Source organism: Ascoidea rubescens (assembly GCF_001661345.1).
Source record: "Ascoidea rubescens DSM 1968 unplaced genomic scaffold ASCRUscaffold_21, whole genome shotgun sequence".
In the NCBI taxonomy this organism is placed as follows: domain Eukaryota; kingdom Fungi; phylum Ascomycota; class Saccharomycetes; order Ascoideales; family Ascoideaceae; genus Ascoidea; species Ascoidea rubescens.
In genome coordinates this window covers 85,455-97,466 of record NW_017962933.1, presented here as the reverse complement: position 1 = coordinate 97,466, position 12,012 = coordinate 85,455, and the positions used below count along the sequence as shown (strand labels likewise).

At 31.8% G+C, this 12,012-nt stretch overlaps 3 protein-coding genes across 3 annotated transcripts; 1 reads left to right on the top strand and 2 right to left on the bottom strand.

Annotated features, from left to right (window-relative positions):
• Positions 1 to 57: 57 nt before the first annotated feature.
• On the top strand, positions 58 to 387 carry STE18 (Ste18p; the record flags this gene model as incomplete). Its single annotated transcript, XM_020192130.1, has 1 exon — positions 58 to 387. The coding sequence occupies one exon, from the start codon at positions 58 to 60 to the stop codon at positions 385 to 387; it is 330 nt and encodes a 109-aa protein (XP_020044364.1).
• A 183-nt stretch (positions 388 to 570) lies between these two features.
• On the bottom strand, positions 571 to 3,351 carry ASCRUDRAFT_129383 (uncharacterized protein). The gene has a single exon (XM_020189009.1). It carries the CDS (start codon positions 3,230 to 3,232, stop codon positions 755 to 757), a length of 2,478 nt encoding a protein of 825 aa, XP_020044363.1. The 5' UTR covers positions 3,233 to 3,351; the 3' UTR covers positions 571 to 754.
• Positions 3,352 to 3,521: 170 nt separating this feature from the next.
• ASCRUDRAFT_15858 (uncharacterized protein) lies at positions 3,522 to 6,356 on the bottom strand. The gene has a single exon (XM_020189387.1). The coding sequence runs from the start codon at positions 6,027 to 6,029 to the stop codon at positions 3,906 to 3,908; it is 2,124 nt and encodes a 707-aa protein (XP_020044362.1). The 5' UTR covers positions 6,030 to 6,356; the 3' UTR covers positions 3,522 to 3,905.
• Between the last annotated feature and the right edge of the window lie 5,656 nt (positions 6,357 to 12,012).

Here is a 12,012-nt window from a genome sequence, read left to right as displayed (position 1 = left end):
TATCCTTCAAATCTTTACCAACCATTTTGAAATCATCAAGCCAAATAACATCTACTCATGGATCGTGAAAACAAGCCAAATTTACAAGTAAATACTTCTGCTACTCCAGCTTCTTCTCCCAACCCTCTTTTGCAGTACAAACTTTTAACTATAAAATACCAAAGGAAAAATCAGAAAAATGAAGAATTAAAAAACACATTAAAAAAGGAGTTGATACCAGTTTCTAATTCGTGCTTAGGATTGGTTGATTACTGCCAAAATACAACAGACTATATGATAAGCTCATGGGGTTCTTTGCCTGAAGAAAAAAATCCTTTCCTTCAAGGCTACAACAAAATGAGAAATAGCAATGGTAATAATAATGATGTTTGTTGCACGATAATGTAAGTTTCTATCAAAAAATACTAGAGGTTTTTTATTGTTATATTGCAAAGAAACCCCCCAAAGTTCGGTCAGATATTATCGTTTTTCCATGTTTCACCTTTTTTTTATAATTATTAATAAATTTTTCATTAATAAGGATATGATCAACGAAGAAAATATATCATTTATAAATGTACAAGAAATAATTAAATTTAAGAAATTATATACAGGCTGTTTTTCTCATATTTAATCGATTTGATAAAATAATACTGGTTGGTTTTTTAAAAGAAAAAAATGATGTTATACATACCCTTTATTTTCAAGTTATTTTAGAAAATCTATATATATATAATACAGTAATGCCAATTATTTAGAATCCTAACATGTATTATCAGCTTTTTATTTCTTTTAATGCTCTTTTTTTATTTCTTTTAAGTACCGATAATCTTCTTTCGTAACTACCAAACACTTTTTCCTTTGTGGACCCATCAAATCTAAGTCGTTCATGCAAAACCCATTCCAACGTTGAAACATCATCGTTTTCAATTGCGTTAGTAGCAATCGATCTTAATGCTATAATTCTTGATTTATCTGTTAAATATATTGAAATTTTTGATAATTCATCCTCACTAGGATTAAATTTTAGTTTCATAAAGTTATCAGACCCGGTTTCAAATGAATTTATGTATGCTTTTGGATAGAAACTATCAAAGAAAATATTATCGTTTTCTTCTGAATGAGATGTTTCTTTCGCTTTAGAAAAAACCGGAGAACTATACAGATAGTATTCGGGTATTAATGTGTCATCTACTACCACTTTCTGTTTTAGTCTTTCAGAGTTAATAAAAATTTGTTTTATGTATTTTAGCTTGTAATTTTTGATTAAAAATCCAAGATAGGTAATTGAAATATAATCTAAAAATTCTATTACGGATTTTCCATCTTTGTAAAATGTGTCGTCGATAATTTTTTGAAACTGCTTGTGGATAAAGCTTTCAAACTGAATAACTTTTTTGTTTTTAATTAGATAATGTAGTATCCGATTGAACCCCGACAGTGTCATAGATGGTTTATATTTATTACATAACTCAATAGCTTTATTAACTTCTCCACTCTTTAATAAAAACTCAACTAGCAAATTAAATTCATTTCTATTTAAATTAGTAAATTGATTTATTATAGTTTTAAATGCCTTTGTAACACCAAGTTGATTATTTGTTTTAATATACAATTGAATAATATAGAATAAAACCAAACGATGCGATTCAGGTGAAATTCCAGATTTAGATAAAAAATCCATCATTTTTTTAAACAATTCAACATCAGCAAGAGACGCAGCATGGTTTAAAACAAGAAGGACTACTTTGGTGTTTTGATATAGTCTGAGTGGGATAGATTTAACAATTATTTTAGAGAATGAATGATATTTATTTTTATCCAAATATCTAACCACTGATTGGAGTAAATTAATATCGGATTCTTCGTGATATTTTTTTAAGAAAAAATCATCTTGAATCATTTTGAAAATAGAGATAACAGCGGAAATATTATTAAGTCCAATATTTGTTTGAATTAATTTATTTGAATAAGATAGTAAAATATTTTTCATATTTATGAATTTTAGATTATTAGGGTCCGAGGATAAATTTTTTTTAGATTTTGCAAAGGAGAACAAAAATAAGTTATTGGACATGAAAGGTATCATTATTGGTGAATTTTGAAAGTGTATTTTTTCAGATGGAGAAGTGGAACTACTATTAAACTCTGAATTGAAAACCTTTTCAAACAATAGTAATTGTATCAGATTTGAATATTCAATATCAAAGGCTTCAAGTAATTTTAAAATTAGATCAATTTGAATTTCCTGATAAATCGGATTATAAATTAACAAAGAATCAATTAGCTTTTTGATGGTGAGATTTAATATAAACTCTTTTCCAATCGAATCTAAAAAAAGAAAGGCTAAGCCAGACCCTATTTCCATTTTATGTTCAATGATTGATAGATTTATTAAAAAATTGACGAGTATTTTCATTTTGAGATTTGAATCATCTAATGAAAAGATAAAATTGATTAGATTTAAAACATTTTTTTTTTCAGAACTTTTGTCATTAGGATCATATTTGGGAATTTGAAGATTTGTGTGGGTAAGAAGAGCATGAATTAAACTTTGAAGACTGGGTAAATCAGCAGTAGAATTGAATTTAACAAAATTTACAAGAAAATATTCAATTCTTTTAAAATTTCTTTTCAAAAGTAATTTAGATGAGATGTAGAAAAACAAACAAGCAGAATCATTGAATCCAATTGACAAATATATCGACAATAAATCGAAATGAGTCTTTTTTAAAAACTCTTTATTAGCAAAGTTCTTTTCCAAATCATTTAGTAGTAAATCGTTATATAGCTCTTGTATCATTAAACCACTGTGTGGATTTTTTGAAAAATAAGAGGTTTGAAGCAAAAAAAGCAAGGGTCCCAATGGATAATTATTCAAAACAGCACCATTAAACGTTTCTAGAGTTTTTTTCAGAGGCACAGAAGTGTCTAGAGATTTCCGAGCTATTAGGGTATCCAATCCAATCAAGGTTTTTTCAAGTCTTTTGATAAAAAGAACCTTCATTTGTTCAGGAAAAAGATTTCTAGCTGCTGGCGTCGAGGAAGCGAGATCATAAGTACTTTTTTTTCTGCTACCAACCTTGCTCAAACACAAAGCTGTATGTTTCGGCTGGTTTGAAAAGCACGACTTTTGACAGGAAGCATTCAAGATAGCAAGACCAAAGCATGTCTTTGAACTGCAAGACAAAGGCCTTAGTATCCTGTGGATTCGGAAAACTGCCTGTGGTGAAGGAGTAAACGTCTTAAGCATCACAATCACATTGTCAGCCAAAAACTCTGGCTGAAAAAGGCAGGTTTTCGTCCAGTCGAATCGCCTTCAATTGGTATGATCTGGCACGTGACGCGTCTGTCTGAAAGTGTTTAGCGAACAAAAGTGTGTGTTCGAAAACGGGAGTTCGAGCGTAACTACGGAGTGTTTCGGATGTGCGCTGTTCCGTCTGCACAGGCTCGGATGCTTTGCGGGGTTTACGGAGGGCCCCGACGTCTGTGGCTTGGATACCAAAGCCATTAAAAGTAAGTTGAATTTAGTTTGAGTTTAGCACTAAGTGAAAAGTAAAAATGTTTATTAGAGTACATGTCCATGGTTGAAAAAGCAATTTTTAGATTTCCCTTGCAATACGCTGGTTTTCAGCACGTCTAAAGACAGTGCAGGATGTTGGCCAGTTTCAGAATCAGGTAATAATCAGTGCAAATGTATATAACACAGCTAGCAGTTGGATGTGGTGTGAGTAGAGTGTGAGAGCAACAAATATTCATCAAGTGTTGGGGTGAAGAGCAAAACTGAAGAGCGTATTCAATTTATCGGGCTGCTTTAATCTGTCTTCTGTCATTGATAAATTGGCAGCATAGTGGATGAAGCAAAAGTATAAATGGTGGTGAAGAAGTGATCATGAGTATTTTAATCAGTAGAACAGACATAGGGCCTATTTTTGGAAGGCTTTGGCAATTGGAGAGCTTTTGGAAGCAGATTTAATTTGTCTGCGAACTCTTCTGCTTTGAAAACATTCGTTCTTTCTGGTGTTCTTCCATGTATCAACAGCTCTTTGGAGGAGTCCCTTTTTTCCACGAAGCTCAGTGTTCAAGTACGAAAGTTTCAATCCTATTATGTTGCAAAATCTTTCATATTGGCCTCTGTTACCTTTGTATTCCTCATCCGAACCCATGGCATTTGGATAGATGGCATTATTATCTATAAACTGCTTTGATAACTTTTTGAGGATTTCGTCCTGATTTTTAACAAATTCCAATTCCAAATTGAATTCTTTGGTATCAATAAATCTGAAATTAGTTTGTCTATTTGAAGAATCAAAAGCGTTGATGCAAAACGACACACTTGAAGAATTGAACATCGAATCGCGTTTATGTCTCAAGGCTTTTCTTTTATGATAATTCTCCAATATTTCCATATACTTTTCGCCTAAATGAGCAGGACATCTTATCTTAAAGATTTTTCTTTTTTTGGCTTTGGTATATTCGAATTCTATTATCTCATCGCCAGTTAACTTTTCTATTGTGACTTTGGGGTCGGATGCAGGAATTGGACCTGGTTGGGTATTTTGTCTTTTGAGAGCCTCCAAAGGAGGAATGGGGTTTTTTGTGCTGATTTGTTGCTTTTTCTCAGTTTTAATATTGCTGTAACTTTTATTAACCTGAGAAGGTTTAGAAATTTTGAAAACAGAATTGAGTTTTGGTTTGGTATTTCTATTTTTTTTAGTTTCAGTATCCTTGTTATTAATTCTGCTAACAGTTTTGGAATCTGAGAAAATAACTGGTGAAACAGGTAGATTAACTTCTTCAGTTTTTAGCATCTGATTTTCAATAACGCTTTTATTAACACCAGTAGCGTTACTATCAGCGTTATTATCGGCATTATTAGTAATATTATTAGTAACATTATTTACATTATTATTAATATTAGTAGTAATATTATTGGTAGTGTTATTGGTAATATAATTATAGTTGAAGTTATAATTTAAAGATGTTGCTGGTTGAATTAGTTTTTGCATTTTAGTTGGTTTTCTAGTAATCAAAGGTAGATTTTTGTTTAATTTCTGTTGATAATAATTTGGATTTCCCAAGTTATTATTTGTGTCATTATTAGTAAAATTATTACTGTTATTTCTATTGTTACTATCGTTATTACTGCTGCTATTGTTTAATGGATAGTCATATCGGATTGGAGAAGTTGCAACTTTATCAGAATACATAAAAGAATCGGATAAAATAGATGAAGCTGGGATTGGATAGCAAGGAGACGTTGATGAAAAATCGTTTGAGTTCACCACATATGGTACTGAATTGGATTTTGAATTTTCAAAAGAATCAGAACTGGAAATATATGTATAATTAGAAGCCGAAGGAGAAGGAGAAGTGAAAGTTGAAGAGTTCAAAGAAGTTGAAGAGTTTAATAAAGTTGAAGAAGAGTTTGGATAAGATTCAGTTAATAAATTGGATTGGTCTGATGACGAAGGTAATATTAACTGGTTTTGTAATTGGCTTTGTAATTGGTTTTGAAATTGGTTTTGAAATTGATTTGTTGAATGAAATTTATAACGGAGATCGTTTTGTTGATTTGAGTTTGAAAGTGTATTAAAATTATTATTGTTGTTGTTGTTGTTATTACTGGTAATAGTAGTAGTACTGTCATAAGGTTGAAGAGAAATTTGTTGGAATGAATCGGAATCAATTGGTGTTTGAGGAGGAGTTGATTCATTGAAGGAAACTGGAGAGCTTGAATTTGTAAGACTAGAAGCTGGAGTTGCAGCAGTTGAATAAGATGAACAAGTGTTAGGATGGTTGTAACTTGGTGTTAGACTGATTTGGTTTGAGTAATCATTTGACTGGCCATGGTTAATATTATAGGAGTTGACGATGTTTGAAGTTTGGTGAGAGACAGGAGAAACTGGAGGGAGGTTTAAATTTTGGGCATTGAAAAATTGAAGGTTGTTGATTAAAAACTGTTGGTCGGCAAATGACTGATTTGAGAGATGCAAAGGGTTTGGTGGGACAGGCATTGGAATGCTTGAGGAAAGGTTATACAGAGACATTGGTTTGGGGGAATAATAGCCAAAAAAGAGAGAGATAAAGTAAGGGTTATGCAATGGTGCTAATAGTTGTAGATATGGGATAAGAAAAAGATGGAATTTAGGAATTAGAAGCTGAATGAAGTGAGGTTAAATGAGATAAGATAAAATGGAAAGGAATAAAAAGAAGTAAAGTGAATTGAGTTGTAGCTGGTGTTTGGAACTTGGAGAAGAGAATAGAGATAGGAAGAGGAAAAGTAATTGGTGCTAATGATAATTTTGCTGCAGCTATTTTTATTGTTAATATTATTTCGATGATAATAATAGGAATAGGAGATTGTAAGAATTACAGGCTTCATTAATATATTGCCCTGGGAAATTTTGATTAATTTATATTAAAATAAATAAAGATAATAAAGCCAAGTTGAAAAGAACAAAAGAGATTAAGATAATGAAATGAGTTGGAAGGAAACAAAGATTGAAACTAAATAACCGATTTAAAATTCTAGTTTTAATCCCAATCCCAATTCCAATTAAGATTAAGATTAAAAGAAAGATAGTTTATTGTAAACTCTGTCAGATAAAAAGGAATATATTTTTCGATTGTTGAATTTTCAAATTGGAGTTTTGAAATTAAAATTTGGATGAAATTAAAGTTAAAAAATTTAAAACTTTTAATTTGGAATTTTGATAAAAGTCCTGCTAACGAAAATTCCTGTTTTGCAAGTGGAAACCGAAAACTGTGTTTCATATCCAAATTAAAGAATCCAGGTAAGCAAATATCATAGAAATATCCAACTGTTCACTTTCAAATGTCTGTTGATGAAAACATCGGTGCTCAGCAAAGAAAAACTCAATAATCAGTAATATGCATGCATATGCTACTGTTTTGTACACACACTGCTTAGAATCTGCGGAACTCGCATTCCGCTGAGAGATTCTTTCTGGGCAGTTTTTTATTGACAAATTATCGTTGAGAAAAGGGACTATTAAATTTTGTTACAGTATACTCCACCACACCTATATATACACATACAATTTATCTGTCAATCAAGATTCGGCAGCTAAATTAGCAGAACTCTTTTTAAGACTTCAACATCTAGAGTATTAAGAACAACAACCTACATACTCTGAGTCCAACGCAGTATAAAGGAAGAAGTCACGAGGTGTCAGCTGACTGTGGTAGTAGCTTGTGTAATATTCAATCGCAACTCCAAAGACAACCATGTATTTTGAAATTGTTAGAAGGTGACAGGACAGCGAAAAATCTAGAGTCTGCTAAAGTAAGAACAACAACCATTTATATTAAGTTTTGTAATTCAAAATTTAACATCGTGCTGTGAATCATCGCTGATAAAGTTTATGCTTCGATTAGCTTGCAGTTCAGAGTTCAAATTAAAGTTAAAAAAATAAACTCAAATAGTTTCAAGCGAGATATGAAATAACAACAAGATGAATCGTATTTTTTGAAACTGAGCTAGAAACTACATTACGTTGGATTTGAATTGTATTGGAAATTCAATAAATTGAAATATTTTAGTATGTTTTGATTATTATGAGTAAGGTCCTCTGTGTATTCAGATTGAAAAATTGACAGGATAAGAGTTTAGAAATTACAAAAACAGGCTAAAAACCAATCTTTTTGGAAAGACTCTTGTCGTTGTAGCGGTGCAGCAGTGATATTTCAATGGTATTTCGATGATTTGTAGTTTGCATTATCATGGTTATACGGTACTGAGAAGGTCTTGTGGTAAGCAATAGGATGCTGTTTTTATTCTCTGGATCCACCCGAAATTGCTTAAACAGGTAAGTGTTGTAAAGTGTTGTAGTTGAAAGCTACATACAAAGCTATAGCGGTACTGAGATACTGAGATGCTGGGAAACAGAAATAGTGAGATACAAAATGGATACAGTATAAGATAGAATGGTGAGTGATGTGGAAGAGCATGAACCAGACATTTGGGTGGAAATTAATAGGGTTGTTGTATTTGTGGAGGAAAGCAGGAAAAGAAAACTGGGAAAAATTAGCGTTCAGCAAAAGCAGGAGAGGTTTTAGCGGAGTAATCCATTTCTGTGGCTTCTGTAGAGCGTGCAGCTGACATGCATGTTGTAGTTGAGATTAGGCTGTCTTAGGTAATCGGAACTAAGGGTGATTACATAAGTGGAGGTGATTGCAGGCGCGGTGTTCAAGCAGACCATTATCAGATGATATTACTGGTTTGGAACACAGGCAGTACTTTTCTTTGTTGGTCTAAATTAGCGTTTCTTCATTCTTTGACCACTTTTATTGGTCCGACTGCTTTCTGGACAGATGGTAATAAAAGATAACAATTGAATGAGTGTCAATTGATCACAGCTAAGGTTTAGCGAGAGGAATTGGCTTTTGATTGGTGAAACTTATTGCAAACGAGAGATCTTAATAGCAATTGTTATTGCCGAACTGAGGAAATATCTATTCTGTTTTCTTATTATGGTCTTTAGCCTCTAGTTATTGGATATTATTTATAATGTAGCTTTTTGTTCTTTTTTCCTTTAATTTTCTTTGTTTTAGTTTGTTTTTTTTGTTTTTTTGTTTTTTTGTTTCAAAGGTTTCTGTGAAGAATTTAAACAGAGTTAACCAAATGTAATTAATTTGCCATTCGAGTCTTATAATAATTGTGAATATTTAGATTATGAAAACTTTTTGAGGATAATTAAAATTGATGTTTCTGCATAAATATTATTTAAATATTGTAATAGAATAATGAAATAATAAAATAATAAAATAATGAAATCATAAAATATTATTTAAATTTTCCACCTGAAGTTAATATCGATACGAATCTGGCTACAACTAGACATTTTGAAAAATAATTCTTTACCTAGTTTCACAAATTTCACACCAGGTATAAAGACAATTGTAGACAATTGTAAACAAGTGAAAAAAGGAAAAAAAAGAAAAAAAGAATAAGTCGAAACATTTTCAGATATCATTTTTTCAAACATCGAATGCAGCCAAAAGAACTGAAATGAAGAACTGTAATTAAATCTTGATGCTCAGAATAATTGACTCAAATCCTCGGATTTATTCACTGTTCGAGTATGGTTAGAATAAAACCTATTTTCCCTAGCTGTTATTTCAGAATTATGTTCAGAATGGTTAATCAATGGATAATTTCCAATATATCAAATACCTGTGCGGGTGTTTCCAGGTTAATTGCTCCTCAATTGCCCTGTATTTGCTCATCCAACGCTAATTATTTGCTCATAACTTGCTAATTATTTGCTAATTTATTGTTGACTATCTTTAAAATACTTCCAAGCATACAGCTGATTAGCTGCTTAAACAACTACATGCTTTAACACAGAAGTGGCTACCTGATTGGACTGTCGATTGGCTAATTTATCATAATTTACCTGTAGCCAACTATTTCCTAAACTATCAAAAGCAGCAATACATTATACATTCAATCTGAAAATTTAAATTCCTTCATCGACCTATCCGTTCCTCACAAAAACTATCAGAGTCATTTTCCAAAATTTAGGCTTTCTTTGCAACATTTCGCAAACATTATTTTATCGAAGTTATTATATCGAGATCTGTTCGAGATTGCAAACAAACTGTAATCGTTCCACACAAATTTCCTCTCTGATTACCGTAGCCAAGCAGATGAGTGTTCCTTCTGCCTATTTCCACTATCAGCTAGCTAACAACATGAAATAAAGATAGATAAAGATAAAAAAAGAAGAGAAATTAGATAGATTTGAGATAAAAAAAGCAATTTATCAATTTCCAACAATGCCCCAGTACTCACAGATCTAGATACACTCCTAACCAAGTCATTCCTCTCAGAATTTCAATATAGAAAACGGAATTATAAATTGATTTATTCGATTCCTGCTTTTATTTTTAGAAGTGTAATCTTACCTAAAATCATAACCTAAGCTGCAATTTTGCTGCAATTACTTGTTTATCATTTGAACCTTGAGCAGTGCTAATACAATAGGTGACAATATTTGTTGAGCGAATTTCGATTCTTCAGGTTATCTTTCAGTGGAAAAGCAGATTGATAACATATCAAAGCGAAGTCTGTTGTTGCTGATATTAGGTATTCAACCAAGTTTTTTGTTGAATTGTCTGTCCTTGTGGTGGCACATAAAAGATCCCTAATTTTTTGTACGCGAATAATTTTCTTTTTCTGCAAGAAACCGAAATGAAATGTTCTAGCTAAGCACAAAGAAAGTTTTGAGTTTTGAGCTACAACACAGCACTATTTAGCTCAACTTCCATGCAGAATATGCAAGATGTCTCGAAGCCTGCGCGGTCTTTTCTAAAATAATTGAAGCTTAGGAGGGCAGCGAGACACCTCTTTAACTTTCTTATCCGGATTTCATTTTCTTCAACATTTCATTTTCCATAAAATTTCCATGTATTTTTCATATGAATTCCAGCTTTTTATCTCTATTTGCCAATTCTCGCCAATTTTTTCACATTCCAATTTATCCACTATTTTATTTTTGTTTTTCCTTGCTATCCGGACCTTACCTGCCAAATGTGAAACAAATTCTGGTTGAAAAATATTCAAAATCTTCGGTCCAATGAACATCAATAATCAAACATATAATCTTACCATATACTTATAGAAATATTACACAATAAATAATAAGTAATAATGAGTAATAATAAATATTATTAAAAACTAATTACAACCACAATCCGCATTAAATCTGTTCCAAATTATCTAAAAGAGCTCAATTTTTTTGTTTTTACCATATTAATCAAAGAGCTGTATTTCCCTTCACAAGTGACCAATTGTTTCAAATTGTATTCTGAAATCCAAATCAATCTTCAAAAATTGTCGTTTCGATTCAACTTGTGATCATAAAAAAAGTCAATTTCCTGAAAATCCTGAAAAAATCCCGTTTTTATCGATAAATCTTGATAAATCTTGATTTTCCCTAATTCAACTCAATATATTATAGCCGATTTTAAGATAATTTATTTTTTTCCAGTTCTGAGGAGATTTAAAGTTACTAGATTAGGTTTTTTTAACTTATTAAAATATTTTTTTTTCTCTAACCTTTTGCTAAGTTTTATTCTTTAATAATCTCTATTATTCACTATTTTTCTTCATTGATCAGTTTTTCCTTCACTTGAAATAAAACCCAATTTCGAATAACTCCTGTATTCAATTGTTCAATTTCATTACCGACTATCGAGTACTTGTTCCAACTACTTCTGAAGGAGTTCTTAACAGTTATTCAATAAAACTGAGATCGTTATAAATTTTTGTAAAAAAATTTACTTATCCATTTGATTCTTTGTTTGATAAATTAGAGATAAATTAGAGATCTACTTGAAAATCCTTTCTTAAATTCTTCTTAAAAGCCTTTTTTCAGACTCGTTTAAGATTGGTCCTGACAAACAGTGTTTAAATGCCAATTTAACAATTAGGTAATTCGATACATTTTCTTGCCAGTATCAATTAGCTTAGTCTTGCAGCTAATTTTACGTGTAATAATTATAATTATTGAAAAAGATTTGCAATTGACAATGTTTTTTTGCAAGTCCCTTAGTTAGTACAAAAAATACTAACAGTGACAATTACAGTAATTGTAATAAGATTAGTAATAATACACAACCCCAATTATCCCAGTTCCACTGCTAAGCTGTCTGCTAATTTCAATGAACATGCTAAAAAAAGCTAGCACTCATTGTATTTGAAAAAATCACTTTAGTAATGTGCCAATCAAACTCGCTTGTAAATTGCACTATTTCCAGCGCCTTCAGCGCCTCCAACACCTCCAGCACCAGAAACACCTCCAGCATCTCCAGCACCCCCCAGCTGTCCACTCAAGCAAAATGCCTCCATCGCCGTCGCGCATCTCCGACCAATCACAGTGCAGATGCAGTCACAAAGCAAAACAAGCATATCACCGGCACAAGCTGCGCTGAACTGCATGCACACGCGCACTGTTGTCTTGTTTCTATTGTCCTTTTTGTCCGATTCACCAGTGACCGCAGAGA

Excerpts from the sequence above, each read along its gene's own strand:
- ASCRUDRAFT_15858 (XM_020189387.1), bottom strand. The coding sequence starts at position 6,029 with ATGTCTCTGTATAACCTTTCCTCAAGCATTCCAATGCCTGTCCCACCA.
- ASCRUDRAFT_129383 (XM_020189009.1), bottom strand. The coding sequence starts at position 3,232 with ATGCTTAAGACGTTTACTCCTTCACCACAGGCAGTTTTCCGAATCCAC.